General features: G+C 36.6%; 2 protein-coding genes across 3 annotated transcripts in view; both read right to left on the bottom strand.

Annotated features, from left to right (window-relative positions):
* The window catches only part of LOC139963622 (uncharacterized), a 204,974-nt gene that overhangs the window by 5,322 nt on the left and 177,193 nt on the right, over positions 1-22,459 (bottom strand). The window lies entirely within an intron of this gene.
* Positions 1-22,459, bottom strand: part of LOC139963623 (uncharacterized) — a 105,239-nt gene that overhangs the window by 5,322 nt on the left and 77,458 nt on the right. For both annotated transcript variants that reach the window (XM_071964602.1, XM_071964601.1), the window contains exons 7-10: positions 17,303-17,379; positions 10,684-10,739; positions 4,582-4,617; positions 182-246 (exon numbers count right to left, since the gene is read on the bottom strand). In XM_071964602.1, coding sequence (XP_071820703.1) covers positions 184-246; positions 4,582-4,617; positions 10,684-10,739; positions 17,303-17,379 — 232 coding nt within the window. In that variant the 3' untranslated portion in view covers positions 182-183. The remainder of the gene's footprint in view (positions 1-181; positions 247-4,581; positions 4,618-10,683; positions 10,740-17,302; positions 17,380-22,459) is intronic.

The following is a 22,459-nucleotide window of genomic DNA, read 5'->3' as shown; positions in this document are numbered from 1 at the left end:
CAAATGATATAAGTGACCATATAAAATTAGATAATCACAGATATAGGAATAAAACTTATGGTTATTGATGGAGATTATTTTTAATATATTAAGATTTTACAACTAAAAGTAGCAGACAATCACTTTTAACAAATACAATTTTAAATACTAAGGTAGAGAGTATTCAGCTGTATTGACTTACAGTTACTTGCGCCTTGCCCGGTTGAATTTCGCCAGGCTTTCCTGATAACTCTTATCATGGAATCTCTAAACAAGAGGAAATTATAAGTACTGAATATGTATAAGATAATACAGAAACAAAGACAATGCAGTATATTAAATGTTGCAAATATTCATCATATGCATCCATATTAAAAGTGTTATTTAAGATAAATCGATTTATGTAACATTAAACTTTGCATGTTTCAAATGTCTTGAAAAATGTGGTCATGTTTATAATTATTATTTCAGTTCTTATTTTAAGGATTTCTAACGAGTACGTCCTGCGAATATTTTACTACTGAACATGATATACACATGAAGGCTAAATCCATGAAACCAAGGCCACTAATGCTGTGGTCGCTTTGATTCCATGTTTGAAAGGACTGATTTGTAAAGGTTGAATTCTATAGAAAAGTTCGACTGATTGCTTGAAATATTGAAAATAAGTATAAATAAGTAACAAAATTGAATAGTTTATGTCAACAATTATTAACTCATTATGCAACGATCTAATCCTCTCACAATCTATTAAAGTGATTGCTGTGTAAAACAGTATTACTTTACAAGAATCAGTTCACTTATCTCCACACCCCATCCTCTTCCCTGCCGGTAACCATCAAATGGCATATTCAGGGGAATTCCCCTTGATATCACGATGACTCAATCATTGCAACCCAATGTACTATCACACATTGGTGCGATGCAGGGAAATGTTCCGTCCTGTTTATAAGCTGATCCCGTCAAGCTGAGTAGCCATTTTCAATTTATCATTCTCATAATTATGAAAGTTCGACAATTCCTTCAAACATTAATGTAATGGTTACAGAAACATATCAAGGTCACTCATCTCTCATTCTGGGATTTACTTAAGAAATCACAAATGTAGGAGCCAAATCAAACTGGACATTGACTCACGCAATTATGCAATAGAAAGGTGAGAGTTCAAGAGTTGGTGATAGGTGCATCATTCTTAGGGTGTTAAAATGACCAGTCACCAGTGTATCCCATTCTGAAGGTAAACTGAGTTTGAACCATAAATGTGGTTTATATATTTCTAGCTGGACCCACCCCTCACCCTTCTTCCTCTAGAACTTTGAAACCAAGTTGACTAACTTTGTTGAAAGGTTAAGTACAATGTTGGGTAGACCGTGTCACTATCTGACGTTTATACTGTTGTACCTTTAATAAGGAAATTCCATGACGTCACCATTAGTGACATATAACGGGATCGTTATTTTAGTTGGTTCTCTTGGCCATTCTAGATCGAGTTCTGCTCTTATGTTTTGTTATGGCGGAACTTGTGTTATTATAGTTAGCAGCATTTGTTTTCAGTGGAGGACTATTAACAGTTTAGGCGTTAATTTTAAATGCATATTATAATGCGAAAGACTATTAACAGTTTAGGAGTTAATTTTAAATACACATTATAGTGCGCAAGACAGAGTCTTGCTTGCTAGTGTTACCTTGTTCTCGAAAAAGGATAAATCGTGCAGATTTTAGGTCTATGGTGATTTATAAACTAGTCTAAGTAACAGTCCCAATAACACAGGTTAGAGATGAACAGGGGGACGAGGGGGACGGGGGCAGGCGGACTCAGGCCAGTGTTCAGTGGGTCTGAAAGCGTTGCCCTGTGAATGTTCCGACGGTCAAGTGCCTGCTTAATACCCATGGTCAGTGCTCTAGTTGGACCCGGAGGCATAATGCCTACGAAGTCTAAACAACTCCTAAAATCAATTTTTTAAGTATTTTGTATGGATTCCGGGACCCCCAATGCGAAAATATACACAACCATATATGATTGAAAATCACTGTTCCTCTAAAAATTATTCGCGATCATAATACACTAGCATCCCATTCCCACAGCATCCGGGCATCTGTGGTTACCCTAGTACCAATGTCAGGGAACCTGTTAGTTTGCAGCTACAAGGCCTATAGTAACATCCAAAATAAGAAATTGTGAGCCAGATTACTTTCTTAGAAGTGTCTTACTATATTGTTAGTTTCTCTGTACAGTATCAGTAGCGATTCCTAATTAAAAACGAAGGGCAATCCGGACGTTCAAATAGAAATATGGCAGCTGTTTATAAACATATTATAACATTATTGGCGGTTTATGACGTTTAATATGCGTCCATTGTGGTGGTGGTTATAGGCGTAGGAGGCGATGGGGGGGGGGGCTGGGGGGTCTGCAGCCCCCATACCAAATAAAAATGTTCGGCCACCTATGAAATCTAATTTGCAATGTGTTTTTTGGTTATATTTTCAGGCAAACCGTTACAGCCCCCAAAACAAATTGGTCTCCTGAGCCTATGGGGGTGGTGGCGGGGAGGGGTGGTGATATAAATCTTCATTCAACATTGGATAACATATTTTAGAATTAAATACTTTTAGTCGGATGAATCCTTCCTCCCTCGGCCTTCAAACAATGGAACTACAAGCTGCTATTTTTCTGCCTTTCAACAGAAATACCACTACGTCCAAACAATCCTAGCTGTACATGTAAGCTAACTAAACATTAACAGGGCCTCAGTAATTTAGATATAACATGCCATGAAAACAGCTCTTGTGTTAATTCTGGAAGAAGAAGAAGACATAATTCGATGCAAAAAACATCCATAAGAACATTGTTTGTTAGCTGGGCTAGTCAGGTGTCATTACATATAATGAAACAAATTTAAATAAAACGAAAGGAAAATAACCTTCTGATTTGGTGTTACATACGCCATCTGTTTTCAAATGTGTTTAGGCGACATGCTTTTAAGATTAATGTTCACATTAAATATTTCAAAATTTAATTTCATGACTTGGAAAATAAAATAGAATGATGCCTTATATCTCAATTTGACTGATATTATAGTTGTTTCTAAAATAATATTAAAAATGTCCGATTACACGGTTAAATACTAACAGTATCAGGTTGTGCTAGAAATCAATCCATTTTTAGACAACAATCTTCTCTAAATTACTTGTATTTCTCGCCGCTTTGGACTGACACATATAAATTGATTTATGTATATTGCTCACTTACTGTGTTTATTCGTTTAACATTTTGTTAGAAATGTTCAGAAGTCACCTCACATACAGGTAGGTTCATCTTCATTAAATACCTACGCCGTTGCTATCATGTCAGTTTATTTTAAAGGGACGCTCATTGTAACTTACCTGTTGCACGTGATCCCTCAGATTCTAAAACATTTACTTTTTACATTGTTTCTAGTTTCCTTATATTTACTATAACAACAGCTTGGTATGCTCACATTCCACAGTGAATGGTTTCTACTCTGAGTTAGTCATTTTATGTCACAATGGACCCTCTCGTATCACAATGAATAATAATGATGCCATAACCCAACGGATACCCTCACAACCCAGTAAATCATCTTGCTCCTAGACTCACTCATACTCACATTACCAACAGAGAGGACCAGTTTATCTCTTCAATGTCAATAATTAATGTGTTCCTGTTTGACGGGTATGTGATGATGATAACATGCAAACTTTATTGTATCGTTTACCGAATTTCTATGAGAAGCTTATAGCTCCTCCTTAACCATCCCAACCCCTTCCCGACCCTAGAGAATGATTCTCATTATTTTATATTATCAAAGAATACCGGAGTATAGATTAATGCGAGATTTTAGTATAAACTTCTACAGTTAGCTCTTTGTGTGTTGAGAAAATTGTTACACTATGGTAACACTGTAATCGTCATCTGACATTTAATGATGTTAATATATTTTTTTATGTCACAATAAAAATGACTTTAAAAAAAAAAATCAGTTCCTTTAATCGTTTTTAATCTGTGAAACTATGTTTCGAGAAGAAATGAATGAACGAAGGATTTACTATAAGAAATTTAAAAATAGCTGCTTTGATACTTTTTGAAACATAGTAACGAATTATGATATGCACATCAGCAGAATGATATGAAATCATCATTAAGCATCTACCGGATGGAGGGGGGGGGGGGGTTGAAGGCAGACATTTTCAAAAGCAATATTTCAAGTTTTTGTGAGTGTGTACGTGTGTCGGCTTGTATACGCTCCATAACATCTTACTAAACCTTGTAGTATTTACAAGTCTATCCGTTTCTTTGTTCAGCATTTCTTTGACTGTGTGTGCGGAAGGAAGAATATTTAGGCCGAATCTAAACCTGACATTGAGAACAGTGCTATCACCATTACGAGATATAAACTTGTAACTGGTTTATCTAAATTCCCTGTTCGATACACTTCAATTATAAGCCTTTCCTCAATGATGAGAAACAAAGTTTAATACTCTTTTGTCTTATTTCTTTGTTCCACAGTAATTAACACCTCCTTGTCTGTTACTAAATTACCGTTACTAATTAACAGGAACATGAATCTCTGTCTCTCTTACCTCTTCTCCTGGTAGATTACCCCATACGTCACAGAGCTGAAAGGAGGAGATAGGTTATGATCACGAGATGTTGAAATTGTGTTTCAGGTAAATATAATAGGCGAAGTAAAAAAAAATGTATAAGTTAGGATGATATATGTTCACAAATATCGCAGTAAACTATTCCTGGCAGGTAAACGCACATCTGTATTGAACACACTAAAGTCAATATAGGAGACAGACTCGTTACTGTAAGATGCACGGACTTAATAACATAAATACAAACATTATTTTTAAACCAGTCATCAAACACTGAGTGACGTCATCAAACACTGAGTGACGTCATCAAACACCGAGTGACGTCATCAAACACTGAGTGACGTCATCAAACATTGAGTGACGTCATAATGATAAACTTCTCACTGAGATGGTCAGCTGGACGAGAAGATGACGAATAGGAAAAGAGGGCAGTATTCAAAGATAGAACTCAGAACATCGTGATTGTGGCCAAAATAAAGCAAAATCTTGTTAAGCCCACAACAGATATTGGTTACCCCCCCCCCCCCTCCCACCCCTTCTTAGATGGGATGTATCTATCGTATGGTTGATCGTGTAGAGATATCCAATATATATAAATATATATATATATATATATATATATATATTTATATATATATATATATATAATATATATATATATATATATATATATATATAAATATATATTATATATATATATATATATATATATATATATATATATAAATATATATATATATATATATATATATATATATATATATATATATATATATATATATATATCCATATGAAAGTTTGGGAAATGCAGTTGTATGATGAACTCATAAGAGACACAAGGGAGAATTAAGACTGGTGGAGATCTGTAAACATTGAAAAAACAATAATGAAATGTAATAAACCCTGCACAGATGTTTTTCTTTCTAACTTTACCATATGTGTGTATGTTTATTGAAAGTTTGTACATGAGCAAATAATCAGTTTTGCAAACTCTCTCTGTCCCAACTTAGACTGGGAAAATTTAGACCAGCAAATAACGGCCTGTAAATTTATGAATGATTAGAGTGCATGGGTTTATTTAACCGAAACGCCATGTGCGTCTATTAGACTAGTATAGGCAGAAACCGTGTGAGCTCTTCATAGCTCTGTCTCTATGTATTATCTGGATTTGGATTGGGTTGCTCATATACTCTATAGAACTCTGTTCGGACTCGAGAGTACCATACTCGAACCAAATAGTCTCAGACTCGGCTCGTAATCAGGACGTAAATGGACTTAACTACATCAGAGTGTTTCTAATACTATAAGATACAGACATATTGAATGATTCTGGTGGAAAGAGAATTAACAACAGGAACCATGTGATATTGCATTGTGCTATTGTCAGCGCTTGAATAATTATTAATTTGCCGGGTGGTAATTGTTTAAACTCAACCACATTACCAGTTACTTTGAAATTCCCCCCCCCCCCTCATCTCGCCCAGGCTCCTTCAAGACTCTACGTTATACACATTAGTAGTTATTCAAAAGACGAAAGAAATAATGCAAATATTTTAAACCATTTCAAATTCAGATTCACCGTTGCCATTTTTTGTATCTATCTATCTGTTATTTTTACCATACCTCATGTTATTTTTACCATACCTCGTGTTATTTGTACCATACCTCATGTTATGTGTACCATACCTCATGTTATTTTTACCATACCTCATGTTATTTTTACCATACCTCATGTTATTTTTACCATACCTCGTGTTATTTGTACCATACCTCATGTTATTTGTACCATACCTCAAGTTATTTTTACCATACCTCGTGTTATTTGTACTATACCTCATGTTATTTGCACCATACATCAAGTTATTTTTACCATACCTCATGTTATGTGTACCATACCTAATGTTATTTGTACCATACCTCATGTTATTTGTACCATACCTCGTGTTATTTGTACTATACCTCATGTTATTTGCACCATACATCAAGTTATTTTTACCATACCTCATGTTATGTGTACCATACCTCATGTTATTTGTACCATACCTCCTGTTATTTGTACCATACCTCATGTTATTTGTACCATACCTCATGTTATTTGTACCATACCTCATGTTATTTGTGCCATAGCTCATGTTATTTGTACCATACCTCATGTTATTTGTACCATACCTCATGTTATGTGTACCATACCTCATGTTATTGCACTATACCTAGTCACAAGGGTTTCTGACGTACGTTGTAATGTACGATACAAATATCCTGGACAAATAACTCCTCGTCGTTGACATATGAACATTTCTTTTTTAATATAATTATCGTTACTTCAGTTCGTGACCTAGCCACTCCCCCCCCCCCCCCCTCCATTAGAATATTTAAGGAAGTTGTTTTTCATTTTGATATGTTCAAACCAGAGAAAGTATGCTATTACGACAATAAGGCAATAATGCATGGAATTTTATGACCGATTGTCCTTAATTGGGTTCAAGTTTACTGTATTAGAATAATGTCATACAGTGCGACGTGTGATTACATTAATTAACACTCCATTAATGTGCACACACCTATCTAACATTTACAGTTGTATAAGGTTTCGTTTCATGTTAAATGAATAATATCATACAATAACGGATGTGTCTGCTTTAGGAACACATGAATATGTTCCATATCAGATGAAAGGGCCTTGCAAGAGAGGAGTAGGGACAGTTTATTATAAAATTTGAAAGTAGTTTTCTAGCCCCAATAGAAAGTTGAACAAAAAATAAAGCTCAGGTGATGAAATGGTGATGAAAACATCGTAAAATCGTCAAAGGGATTTCTAACGTATACTGTGAGCCTGACAGGTAGTAGACACTTGACAACATGTAACATTGCGCCCATTTCAAGAGTGTCGGGAAAATGAAGATCATATCTTAGATTAACGCTCTGACCTACTGTGACCTGTATCACCACTGATCTGTAACATTTTAAAACAAATCTAATGAAAATGTTCAACTGAATCTTTTATGTCAATATCTTAAAGGTAGAAAATCACCAAAACTAGTCTGAAGTCTCTATAGCTATGCATATTCATAGGCGTAGGAGCCCAATTTGATTTGGGAGAGCTGTAACGACTTGCCCCAAAAAATAACACCAGATTTTTTGCTCGCGTATAACAGTATATAGCCATACATCGGTTATTACATCGCCTGCCAATTACATACAATCATTTGCCTTCTTATTACCCTTCCATATCGGTTATCATTTTTGGGCATGTCGTTACAATAATGATGATGATAATAATATCATTTTAACCATTGCAAAACACATTGCAATTTATTTTTCTTTCAGTAGGTGCCAGAAAAATTATCAGCATATTGCCCAAATGTTCACAAAACTTTTTGGTTGGGGGAATTGCAGCCCCCACCACAGCCCCTAACCCCCCCCCCCCCATACTGTAGCACTTTCATCCATATAACCAAACAAGACTTAGTCCATAGCGACTGCAGTAGAATACCTATAGCAATATACTATATTACTATGTGCTGTCTGTTATACCAGACAGTCGTATAGATGACAAGTTTCGTGCCAAAATCACCCAAAAATCTCCTTTAATTAGTTCCCCAAATTCCGACATCCCCATCCTGAGCTTTTGACCGAATTCGCAAAAAAAAACAACACAAAAATTGTAACAGTTAACTTGTTTAGTAATTACTGGATGAAGACAAATTATTTAAAGCTAACTACCGTTTAGTGTTGAAATGATGCTTGGAAGGTCCCCGTAAAACAAAACCACTTAAAATCATGTATCAGCTATACTGGGACAGCTATGCGGGGGCAGCTATATACACGGGCAGCAATACTGGGGCAGCTACACACGGGCAGCTTTATTGGGGCAGCTATACGGGGCAGCTATACAGGGGCAGCTATACGGAGGCATATATACAGGGACACAATATGGGGGCAGCTATACACGGGGGAAGCAATACTGGGACAGCTATACACTGGCAGCTGTGTAGGACAGCTATACGGGGGCAGCTATACAGGGGCAGCTATACGGAGGCATCTATACAGGGACACTATACGGGGGCAGCTATACAGGGGGCAGCTATACTGGGGCAGCTATGCACGGGCAGCTGTGGAGGGCAGCTATACGGGACAGCTATACGGGGGCAGCTATATGGGCAGCTTTATTGGGGCAGCTATACAGGAACCTCTAATCAGGGGCAGCTATACGGGGGGCAGCTATGCGGGCGGCTACAGTAGGCTAAATGGTAGGTTAACGGGACTGTTATACGGCTGTTACAACTGCTGTATGTGCAATGGTTAACATTTTAGCTTTAATGTTTTTTCTATCTTTTTATAAGTTTTATGATATTTACCTTTTAGGCGATGTTTTTGTACTATTTGCTTTTGATTGTTTCCTGTATTTTAAATGTTTCCTGTATATTAATTCTTTCAATTCTTGTAAAGCGCTTCGAGCAGCGTTGCTGATGAACGCGCAATATAAGTCATATTTTATTATTATTATTATTATTGTCACCGAAATTAAATGAACATAAGAAAGACCTGACAATGTTCATAACGTTCTATGGTTTCATCGGAATCCAAACTTCACGTTCAGTGGATGTACACTCACAACCCACACAAATAAAAGCATGGCATTAACTTCAACATATTGCACAATGTGTAACAGACCTGCAGTCTAAAGGTATACCTTTTATGTATAGGCCTATCTTTACAATACTTGTAATATCAACGGCGATACTGATATGGTAGTGATACGGGTGTGTCAGTATAGAACTTAGTGTTGTGAGCGCTGAATGATATTCAGGAAAACAATGCTATCACGACCCCACCCCCTCTGTTCTCTTTTACAGTCCCCATCCCTCAATATTTCTCATTCCTTCTTTCTTAGCGATGTGAATTATCCTTTTCTTTGAATGTTGCGAGAGACAGTGTTGCATCTTTACAAACTGAAACTACTATAATGGAGTATCCTTTACACATTGCTGTACCTTTGAATTCAGTGACGGCTGTCTCGAAATGAGTTTTAGAGTTTGAAAAACATATGCATCATGAACAATATAACAGTTTTCTATAGGACGTATTGAGGAGCGATTAGATTGATTTTGTTCATTATACGTGAATATGTTACATTGTTATTAATATGTACTCAGGGCGGACTGGGGCTTAAAACCGGCCCGGGCATTTTTCACCTAGACCGGCCCATTATTGATTGATATGTTACTTACATAGTGATCGCCGTCCGGGGAGGGGTTTAAGGGACTTTTTTGAAGTTAATGAATAGCTAGATGCAAAATTGTGCGACATTTATCAATTTTGTAGGTTACAGTAATCTTTTAATAAAGACCTAAAATAATTTTCCAGAAGTAACACTTGATGAAACTGAGTTAAAAACGTAAACAATGTGCTATGTATATGTCAGAATGCATTGGTCACCGTACTGGTGTATCTTGTCGTAAAAATATTAGCATGGACGTGTTGCCAATAGCACGTTCTTTTGTTACGAACTAGCAGACTAACTAATATGGTGATTTCATGAGTTGATTCCCAGTTTCAAATATATTACTACGCAGTCCGTCTGTGTTATATTAGCTACTGTGAAAATTGGCTGTAAGTTTAACCAGGCTCCCCAACCCACCGGCCCAGCGGGCATTGCCCAAACCCCCGTGTGGCCAGTCCGCCACTGTATATATGTACTTGAGGAGAATTGTTATTATTATCAAGTAGTTGTTTGAGCAAGTAAAGAAACACGGGGCTACATTCAGAGTCAGAAGGAAGTAAATTGGACCGGAATTTTGCAGTAGAAGCAAGAGAAAGGGATCTGGAAGTTATGTTGTATGAAACATTTAATATTTCATACAGACTACAACGCCCCCCCCCCACCAACCCTGGCCCACACCAACCAGGTATTATTAATATATATGTTGCTTATTAAAGCTTATAATGCTGACAGCAATCATGTACATTTAACCGGCAAATGTTATCACAAAATTATTGATATTAATAAATAATGTGAATGAAAGACAGAGGGCGGACTTGTATTATCATTAATAGCTGCCATAAAGGTGAATTATCTCTTACCTGCCATTCACCGGTCTGCAAGTTTAGACGACGATCAGGGTAGCTATTACTCCAAACTGTATAAATACAATGAAAGAGACTAATGTAAAGTATAAGGGCATAATTAATCTTTATTGGTCTGAACTGAAATGATGAACATTTTATTAACCGGACTTATGTTGGCTCTCGATGATAACTTCATATCAGCTGAGTAATTAATCTATAGTTGATTCCTTAATTTTGATCTTGTCAGTTAACTATCATTATCATCTCAGTACAGTGTAGCTGATCAGTGTACAATCCTTATATCTCAGTAAGATTACCGATCAGTTTACTATCATTATCATCTCGGTTTTATACCTGATCAGTTTACAACCATTATCCTCTTAGTTATAAAACCAATCAGGTTAGGATTGTTATCATCTCATTAATATATCTGATCAATTATACACTTAGATCAAGAATAATAATCCAAGAGACAATGAACTGATCAGAGAACACCCAACACAAGTGGCGTCATCACGAGAACCATTATGAAACTGTTTCAATAGTTTTGGTAAAAGAAAAAAAACGGATTTTGTTTAAATTCAAAGGTAAATGATGTATTCTGTATGTGTCACGTCCGTCCCGGTCCAAGTAAGGCTTATTCCGATGATATGGTGGCAGGAACGACATGAATTACACAAATTAGAGATATTTAAATGATTTCTTGCAATTTTTTCTACTGGGTTATAACTGAATTAATATGATGAACCCGACAATCGGTGATAATAATACATTTTAACGTGCCACACACGCACGGAGATCTTATACAGTAGAGGTATACAGCAAGACTGATTTGGCTTATAGAACTCGCCAGACACTAGTTAAAAGACATGACACTTTTACCCAATAACAAATTTATGTTAATGTCACATGCCAGTAAACAGCCATTCAGAATCATACATGCTTTAATTCCTGAAAATGACTTAAGGGAAATTTAACAGAGAATTTATAAATAGCATACATTAATATACATAGGGGTTCAAGGGGTCACGACACTTTAAGTGCTTGACACAACAGTATGTAAAAGTATAAACATAACAATTTCATAACCACGTAGCCAGTCTCCATGTAAGGGGACTGCTGGATCTGAGAGCATTCCAGTTCGGTAAAGGAAGGTTGTTTGTTTTACGCTCAGGTTTTTTTTTTGGTTTAATGTTCTTTAAACTGTCCTAAGAATACACCATAGGTGTAGGAACACGGTGCATGTAACAGCTGATACCTCGCTTTGCAAAGTGGATAGGGGTGAGGAGGGGCGGCAGGAATAAGTTATGAAAGCGTCCGAAAATGAAATTATCAATTTAAGTTTTATACACTTACTCGTTTAAATATCGACCTTTTCGAAATTCTACATAATGCACAAACTTATGTGACTTTGACTACATCTTCTCTGAGTCTCTCTCTAAGCTGTTATCCCGAGATAATTTAGTAGCTATTAAACACACATTTGTCTAATATAGCCATATATTCACTCTATGTGAGCAAATGTGTTGTTTACACTAACTACTTCTGTCTTTGAGATTGATCAATGATGACATCATCAGCAGTGACGTCACTCCACCATTAACAATGGGAATCTCAGTGTGTCTTTTAAACACAGAACAATGAACGAGGGTACAATGTTTACGAGTATGAGAAATAATGTTGAGGGTGTAGAAAGAGAGGTTTGTATGTATTTACATTACTCTTAACTAATTTAAATAATAAATATAGGTAGAATATTAGTATAGATATGTCATTGTACAAGGAAATGAAACATTTGATTGCTCGTGATGTTTGTAAAGCTACCCGGTTTCACTATATTCAGCTTTATAATACAACGCATTAGTGGCGTCATCACAGATCATGAAAGCCAATAATTTAAATAGTAAGAAAAGAAAGAGACTAAATGTATTTGGAATTACTTTATGGAGTTAAATTATGGAGCTACAAGACTAGACAAATCATCGTCATAATCACGTGATCACATTTCCGATGTCATGAGAGTATGTCAATTGTGTTAACTAAGGTTTATACTGTATGTCTTGTTTCCAAACACTTTCTTAGGTATGTTTGTTTTCAACTGTATTAAGACTAAAGACATCAATCTCTCTACTTGTCCCTTATATGGAGGAGGAAGGTGTGTATACTCTAACATCGTGTTATTATAACTTGACATGCACAATTGTAACATTGAACAATAGCACTGTCCACATTTCTAAGAAGTTTCAAGAAACCTACATGAAAGTCTGTTATCGACAGAAGTGTTGATGGAGACAAAAAAAAACTTACATGTAAACAAATATGAATGAAAATATCATATTAATAAAAATATTTTTTGTGTCGTGGTTTGTTTTTCAGATCATCCATAAGGCCGTGACAAAACTACAAAACGAACTAAACAGAATTATCAGCAGCAATTGTATAACAATTACAATACTTGTTAAACTGAAATAGAACACACCATTGTAACGTCCCTTTGTTTCTGTTTGTTTACATTTTCTGATTCCGGAATTTGAATGCAAGTCTAGACTATCGCAGCCGATCTTACAAAGATATCGTAATTGCAGTGCGTACTCTATTAATAACCAGCCGTTTTACCGGTCCAGATCTACCCACCTGCTAAAACTAAATGCACGTCCCTAGTTTTACGGTTATGATTCAGTAACAATACTGGTGACGATATGACAAATGCTCATTTCCACTTAACTCAAGAAACAAGTATATAGTTTGAATAACTTAACCACGATAACTTCTTTTTCATCAGAGACTATACCATAGCCCGTAGCATAGGTGTATCCATGGCAGTTAACTTGATCAAGGCGAAAGATGAATACTTTCTCTTAAGCATTACTTGCATTTAATGAGTAATAACATTCCCTAAACACAACGTATATAACATTACAGTTAGACGCACCTATACGACAGCTCCTTAAGAAGAAGAAAACAAACCCACAACAACCAACGAGTAAATAACATTTAAGCAAGAAGCGCGGCGTGAAATATTTATACCTCCCCTCCTGCACCCGACCACTCGCCTGTATCCATTTCTGCTAAGTAATGCGTTCGTTTGGTTTTAACTAACTTAAACGACTACAATAATGGGCGTAGGAACCGGGGGGCTGGGGGAGGCCCCCCCAGTGAAAAATGTGGAGGGGCGGAAGTATCATTCCGCCCCCCTGCTTCGCAAGTCAGAAAACCCCTTTTTCATTTCCGAAAGAGAAAAAAATCTCATTTGGAGCACAAAATTGCATCTAAGGCCAGGTGAAAATACAAAATTAAGTTTACAAAATGGAGTGGGTGTTGAAGTGTGCTATATTGCACCAAATTGCATCTGAGGCCACCTGGAAATGCAAAAAATTCCAAAGGGGGAGGGGGTGTCCCCCTCCCCCCTCCACACTCAAAAGGACCTTCCTACGCCACTGACTACAATGAATACATGGTCCCTATCACCTCTACAAATTCTTTTAGATGTATGTAGACAAGATGGTCGACAATACAGTTAATACATTCAATTATAAAACATTGCTGATCTTTTCTTGTACTTAAGTGTGACCGATGAATAAGACTTCTTGAACTGTATCTGAATCCCTCTCTTAACTAATACTTGCAAGATTATTGGTTACTCTAAGAAACACAGTAAGCTGCCTTACTAAAAAATATTGAATCTTTCTTTATAACATTTTAGCGAAATTCAAAGAAAATTTTAAGTTAAAACTGCGAGAGATAACACGCGTTTTATGGAATAAAGTGTACATCGTTACCTCATCAAGTAATACCAATGAGACACTGTAACGAATCAATAAACAGTATGTATATTGATGGCTTGAAAATGAAACTTATACTCATCAGATCAAAAAATAAAACCTATTTTATGAACAGTTCGCTTTGCATGCAGATTTACAGACCAAAAAAATGTATATGAGATATTTTTATGATAGTTTAATGTTATCAAAGGGTGCGATGCGAAGTCCCCGGAAGCTGCAGAACTTGTAGAAAAAGTTGTCAGGAAGAAGCTTAACCTCAATATTGTACAGAACGTTTCTCAGAGCCGAAGCGGGGTCGAGGGGCTAAAGCCACGGGAAACAGCATCATTGTTAGATATTTCGTGATCTCTTATAGAGGTTTCAACCACAAATCTACACATAAAATAAAGGAATTGAATTTCTCTGGAATATATTTAAAGAACTGGTTGGTTCCGCGAGGGGAAGCCCTTGAAGGTTTTGTAGTTGGTGATATTCCTTGTTCTCTCGTAGCACCAAAACACAAAACACATGTAATAAATCAATTCTAGTCCTCTAGAATGTATTCCCAGCAGACTGGTGGGGATCCGCTGGACTTAAACTTTTCGTTCTCTTGAAGAAAGTTTGAAAACAGAAACCTATTTATGAGAAAAACTCAATTTTCAGCAGATTGTAGCGCAAGGCCTTTTGGGAGGGAGGGGGGGTCAGGGGGCGAAGCCTCTGGAAGCTGCTTCATTTTATCGGCCTAATATTATCCAAATCTGGGGCAATATAGACGTAATGGAGTAACAGACAGACCGATGGTTTGTTTTCTTTTCATTGTTTTTGTATCATAACTCTTACTTTCGTTAGTGTACGACCACGCTGAATTTGTCTGTAATATGTCGACCGACATGGCATCAATTTGAGACTGGAATTTTTTGGGGGGCGCAGTGTGACCCCCCAGCCCCACACCCATGTTTGTATACATATGAGGTTGCGTTCTCAATTGATTATAGCGAAAATCTATTTTCTTGTTTCAAAATACAGCGTTATTGTAGTCATTGATCTCAATCAGTATCATATTAGTCTCACGTTAGTCTCACGTTCACTCTTAACTTTACGATTTACAAAAGATGTTCATATGATAAGAAAAGATACAATGAAATGTCTACTGATGATTTAACTGTTTCTGCTTGGTTGCCATGACAACTATGTGAAACAAAAGAAGTAGGTGCCCGTTCCGGAAACAGTTTATGGTTTTAAATTCACATAATTATCATTTAAAATGCCTATCATTACCCACTTGTTATTTATAATATTATTTTTTTCAAGGCAATTCATGCATGGATGTTAACGTTCGCCAAAACATGTAGATTGTACACTTTTCAAGCGCCGATCAAGGGAGTGATGGGGTGTCTCCCCACCCTCTCCCCACCATTACCACGTATTTAAAACTAACTTAGATTAGTTAAAGCACAATGTTGCGTTTAGACTAGATAATGGACATAAGTCAAGTCAAGTCATATAAGTCAAACTTTGTATACGGTACATCTAGCACCAACAGTTCTGATACATGCATGGTCTCTGTTTTGATTTCATTTATTTTTAATACACTTTGCAGTAATTTCAGAGAAACAAAAACTTCGTTTGCAAAACTTGGAAAATAATAAAGTTAAACTTCGCGGCTTCATTCTTCAATTCAGATTAAAAGAATGGTTTAAGCGGATGTGCTTAAATGTGTGTTTGTCGGGGAGGGGGGGGGGGGGTTGACAGACTCCGAGGGGCACAACATTACTTCAAAACCTTACACAATGATTGTCGCATTGGAATTAAGTTGCCCAAAGTGTATGATATCCACTACTTTTCGGAAAGAGATTTAAGCAGAAACAGTTAAATCATCAGTAGACATTTCATTGTATCCAGGCGCGGCGGAACGGGAAAATTATGGGGGGGGGGGGGGGCTAATGTGTGGAGACTATCTAAGCGGAGCGCCACCATCGGTTGGCGCGGAGCGTACAATAAAATTTTGGGTTTTTCAAACCCCCAGATGGCCGGAAACGGCACTTCCCGAGTGTTTTATGCTGCGAATACCTAGCCCTAAAATATGGGTCTCAAGCCTGCAATTTCTCAAATTGCACGTAAAAATCTGTAAAATCATTGTAATTTGTATATTCGATGGTGCTTTTAGAGAGTAGCTATTACTCGTAGTGTACTCGCAAAGACGTTTTTGAGTGTAGTAAATTACTACTTGCAATTAAATGCAATAATTAAATAAATGTCATAAGCAAAAACAGAAAGCATTTCTTAATGTCAACAAATGGGTAATTCCAAAACCATGTGCAGTTGCCAACAAATTTCTATGAACCAAGCACTGTCACGAATGCATGTACCCTATACAGTACAGGTGAAATGTTAATATTGTGTTTTTGTTCGTTTAATAATTGATTGCGTTTAATCATAGAGCCATGTTCCACGCCTTGAGTGTACTCGTAGTGTAAACGCAAATTTTGACGAGTGTAGAGTTTAGCTTATTATACTCTTATTTAAAACACTAATATTCGATGAGGCATGATACAGACAATCAATGTGGTCTATAGCCAGGGGACGGGCCGAGGGTCCCTCAGCATTTACTAAAATTATTACACCTATATAGTATACGTGTGCATCGGACAGATCGACAAGTATGCATTGAAAAATGGGCAGATGCACGTTTCGGAGCCTTGGTAAATATTGGGGGGGGGGGCTTATCATGCATTTGCCCCCTCAACTTTTTCATTGGGGCCCCCAAGCCCCTCCCCCCTCCCCCGGTTCCGCCGGCACTGATAGTTGGTAAAGCCTTGAAATAAATGTAAGACATTTGAAATGTATACATTATGACTTTATTGTGACAATACCTTTCACATTTCTTGATTTTAAGGATGATGGAATGGATCCAACCGGAATAGTGTCTGGCAGATCGTAAAAATCAAACCTATGGAGAGAAGTAGAGTAATCATCGTGTAAGATGTAGAAGACGTAGAGGAATTTCCTCCTAGTCAGGTTTATTGTTTACTAAATCAATGAAGATAAACAAAGTAAACAACAAATAACAAGGAAATAAATCACATCTGCTTGATCATTCTGATCAGAATTAATTATCATCATAAGTCTTGTGTTTAAACGATTCTACGAAAATGAATGAGAATGGATATAGTAATGTAGATAATAATGATGGTAGTTGGAACTGCTGTATGTAAACTTGAAAGTGGTTGATATTGTGTAATGTATAGTCGTCCACGTGATCAGAATTGGCTAAACTGTTTATATGTTTAAATTATCAATTTATCTAAAGTTGTTCAAACATGTAGAAATGCAACATTGTACACAACAAACGGGGTAAATCTGAAGTGATCATCACCCTTTCGCATAATGGACTTGCCCACACCCCTTGCGTAATCAGCAGTACTCTTCTCGCTATGCATCTTGTAACAACCTCTTGCCATTTTCCGCTCGGATCACGTGATTTATATCGTATTTTATTGTCGGCAAATCAATTGATTATATAGTTCGTCTTCGTGAATCCTTGTCACTTTAAATGAGAACTAAAATGTCTGAGATTGTTAGAGTTCAGTAGTAAGGTGTGAAATCTAGAAATAATGAATCTTAAAGCTGAGATATTGTTATTAATCTCAGAATAGTTTAAGATGCTACAAATTACATTTTCGCTGTAATGGCGGGATGACAAATCTGAAAACACTTACACTGAAACAGAGGAAGAATGGACAGTAGAGGGGTAGGTGGTTCGAGGACATAGCAACATTCTTTACTGGGTGCAACAACTTGTCCTCCCGGGTGATTTCAGTAAAAAGGTAAACACAAAATGTTGCAAATAAATGAACAAGGCAGATAAGCCAAGATTCCTAATTATTTAAGTATTTATTCATAATCAATCTTCAATAATGTTATCACATTGCACGCATTGTTTTTTTGTCATTGATCTAAATCAAATTGTACAACATTCTAACATTTTTGTGTAGTTGATAAGAATTACCTTAACCACTACACATTCGAATCATCCTATTCAAATATATATATTACCAATGAAGAACTGCATGTGTCCCAAATATCAGACATACCAAGAAGTTGTTAAGACTTCTTGTTTATACTTTATTCAGAACCACACTTACACGCGATCTTCGTTGATTCGCAAAAGACATTTTTGATGGAAGTACAAACACTGAGGGGCAATGGAGCATGCATGTTTCTTAGATTTTACGCAAGAAACTACTAAACTCTCAAATTATGTTAAACCTCTCAAAATGAATACTCTGTGCGTTCCCCTTCACGAATTACAGTATTTGAATGTTTTCAACAAGTTTCTTTATACCGGTACTTTTGAATTACATATTTTATCATAAATATTATTTTTAAGCCACGCCCACCCTACCACGCCCACCCCTCTTTCAGGGCTCCGTACCCAATGACACGGTAAATGGACGGTTTCATTGCAACATTTGCAGTGGAGTCTACACCAGGGAGTTGTTATGGACAACTCCCTGTCTACACTAAGTGTCCTAAAACTGAACAAGTTAATATAATTTAAATATATGGATCGTAGTGTGACATGTGGGGAGTTAACAACACTCGTTTTACCTCTTTTTCACTAATCCGTTTTATTGGTTTGTCATATCATCTCTAATTATTATTTTTCATGCAAAAACAATTAAAGGTCGACCACACACAAATTTTGCATGGGGCCGATATTAATTAACCGGGCTGGTGGTAGGGATAGAGTGAGCGTGTGGAACATTGAACCTTTATGGTATGATTATTCATTATGATTGATATGATTGCTATGAGTTTGGTGAAATACAATGTTGTTAAATGAGAAATCCGTTAAAACATCACCCTCCTCTTACAATATGGCGACTCATCAAGCCAAGCAGTATTTCAGTAACCCAAATGCAGAGACCTTAATACTAAAACCAATAGGTATTATGTGAGAAGTCCTGCTAATGTATTGTTCACTTAAAAATTTAAGAGAAGGATACTGTGCATATACAAATATATTGTCTGTTTGTTTTCATGTAAAAGCTTTTTCTTTCCATCGGTTTGTTTTTTGTTTATATTAATTGATTGGCTGAAAGATACGCTTTGGAATCTTTCATTAATATTTCATGAAGTAAGGGCTATAGCAGACATTACACATGTAGGCTAAATAATATAAATATTGATGAGCTTTTAATAACTTATATAGTATCGAACAAACCGTTCTAGAGACAATCTCTCCACTGCTACAGCATTGACAACTATTTATTTATGGTTATTTTATTAGAAAGGAGTTTCCCGTTTAGACCCCTCCCAACGGACGCAAGCCATAGTTGGAGCCCCACCCCTGCTAAGGAAAAATCATGCAGCATAGGGTTGACACTTTAGTCATATCAATGTAAGTCTTAACAAAACTTAAGTTCTCTGACTCTTAAGACGAGGACAATAGACGAGCCCCCCCCCCCCCATAAAAATGGCTGGTCACGTGACTGGGTGAAATATCAATAACGTCTGAGTACAAGCCGTTGTTTGAATGACGGTAAAAATCCTTTCGAAACATGTAATGTCGACAATGCAAGTTTTGTATAGGGTAAGGATTTTGAACGCTTTCGTGGAATTCTAGTGGTTCTGCAATGCTTGGCAGAATTTTAATTTCGTTCTTAACCAAAAATAATTAACAAATGAATATAATTTTCTAATGATTAAGATATTATGATCGACAATAAAATTACTTTGTGTAGGCAAAATTTACATATTTAAATAATACCTTTAAATAAGTAAATTACTTGTTACTTAGGTTCTACGATATTTGATATTTTTGGTAAGCTCCGACTGACACATACCTGGTACTTTACTTCGATTCGGGCTCGGAGTTCAAATAAAGGAGATAAACCGAGGATGATAATGATAATAGCATATTGCCTTATGTTTATTTCGGGGACTATATTTAATATCGCAGATTTGATTAGATGCTATTACGCTTTCATTTTTAGTTGTTTCTACTAAGCTCGCACAATGTTTTATACTCAAAGTGAATATTCAATTCGGTTTTTATTAACCCTCCTATTATTATTGTTTAGCTCTTTGTTTGACACGCATAATATTTTTCTCAATACGAATTATCACCCTGTCATTTGTCAAACAAATTCGATAAAATTCAAATGTGAAAGACTTGATGCTAACAATCCAGTAGTGTCCGTTTATGCGAGGCATTTTATACCGTAATTTTCAAGTCTGGAGCTAAGCAATGGGAATCATAAAACTGTATTTTTTTTATTAAATATACATTACATATACATGTACATATACAAATATACATATACAACTCCCTTCTACCTATACTTAAATTGAGAGTTACACAATAATGTGTTAATTAGTCAGAGTCCTACCAACGAGAAGTGCAACTTAAATTCAAGAAGAGAAACTGAACGTAACAAGAATAATTCCTTCTTTTAAACTGTATTCATAATTCTGTGCTGTCTATAAACCCTCTATTCAAGTTTCCTTCGATTGGTTGCATTGAACCATGTGGGGATGCATTGAACAACCAATGAGAGCAATTTTGCTGATTTAAAGTAAAACTTACAAAGAATAACCGAAAATTAAGAACGCAACGTATTGTAATAACAAGGCGTATGACCTACTAAAAAGACGTTATTTGGAGGAATTCCCCAATGGATAATTCGTCGTCACTGCTGAACACCTACTATTATTGACTACTTAATGTATGTTTCCATGGTTACTTTGACACGTCCACTGACAATATTTGGGGGTACAATGGGCACGTGGCTCGCCTCTACCTATTTCTATTCATTAGGTTAAACTGTTCGTGTCATCTATTATTATGCTAATGAGATATTTACGGGAGTTCCAGGTGTGGCATTCTTACTATTGACTTGCTTTAGAACATAAATTGTTTGAATCAATCGTCTGTATAATGTAAGCGCTGTATTCATTTGTACAAAAAACTAACATAGAAGTAGAATAGGCTAACTGTGTGTACTAAAACGGTAATGATGTTATCGGGTAGAAACATGGAATAGATTTGATGGGCTCTCTGAAAACATACAGATGCATATCTATGAAGGGGAGGGCGAAGGGAAGGTCCAGTGGCGGGACCAGGGATAGGATTGTATGAAGGGGGTCTGTCCGATATTCATAAGGCCCGCTATTCATAAGGGTCATTGTTCATAAGGTTCGTTATTCATAACGTGCATTTTTTCGATAAAAAAGGGTTTGTTATCCATAATCGAAAAAAAAGACCTTATGAACAAGGTCTTTTATTCATAATAGCAATAAAGGTCCGTTTTTCATAGTCGGAAAAATGGTTCGATATTCATAATAGCAAAAAAGGTCCGTTTTTCATAATCGGAAAAAGATCCAGTATTCATACAGTAATAATGGCAACAATAAAAGCAGGGCGGGTGACCCTCCAACTCCTTCCCCCAAAAAGGTAATAAAAATCTCATGTGGGCAATTGGTTCATGCTGCGGCTGTGACTAGTCGCTAAATTATTCATGCAGTAGCTGTACTTTCGGTAGTTGCCGTCGTTAACCCTTAAGCCCACGTCTGGGCTGCAAGTGACCACCCCCTCTTCCCCTGGCCACGCGCAGCTCGAAACTACCAGTGGGTACCTCAACTTTTGGGCAGTGGGATGCAGAGGCACTGGGGCGCGACGACCCCGCGATCATCAATAGCGAACCTTATTTCTAGAAGATTATGAATAACGAACCTGTTTGCAAATTATGAACAAGAAAACCAAGAGGTTTTGAGATTCCTTGGCATCTAAATATTACTGTAGGTTCATTGTGTACACTTGGTTCCGACCTTTTATGAATATTAAAGTAGCATCAACACAAATGTTGTTCCTTGCTATCAGCTCAAGTTTGATAAACACATTGATATTTTAAAGAATTTGCTTTAAGCTCTGCCACTCATTAATATTCATGCCCCTCTCATTAATAGTATTGGGGTATGATTCCGACTTGCAGCTGGAAGGTTAGGGGTTCGACTCCTGGCCGGGT

The sequence above is a fragment of the Apostichopus japonicus genome, chromosome 22 (genome assembly GCF_037975245.1).
Source record: "Apostichopus japonicus isolate 1M-3 chromosome 22, ASM3797524v1, whole genome shotgun sequence".
In the NCBI taxonomy this organism is placed as follows: domain Eukaryota; kingdom Metazoa; phylum Echinodermata; class Holothuroidea; order Aspidochirotida; family Stichopodidae; genus Apostichopus; species Apostichopus japonicus.
The sequence above is the reverse complement of the archived record's forward strand: the minus strand, read 5'-3'. Positions and strand labels throughout refer to the sequence as shown.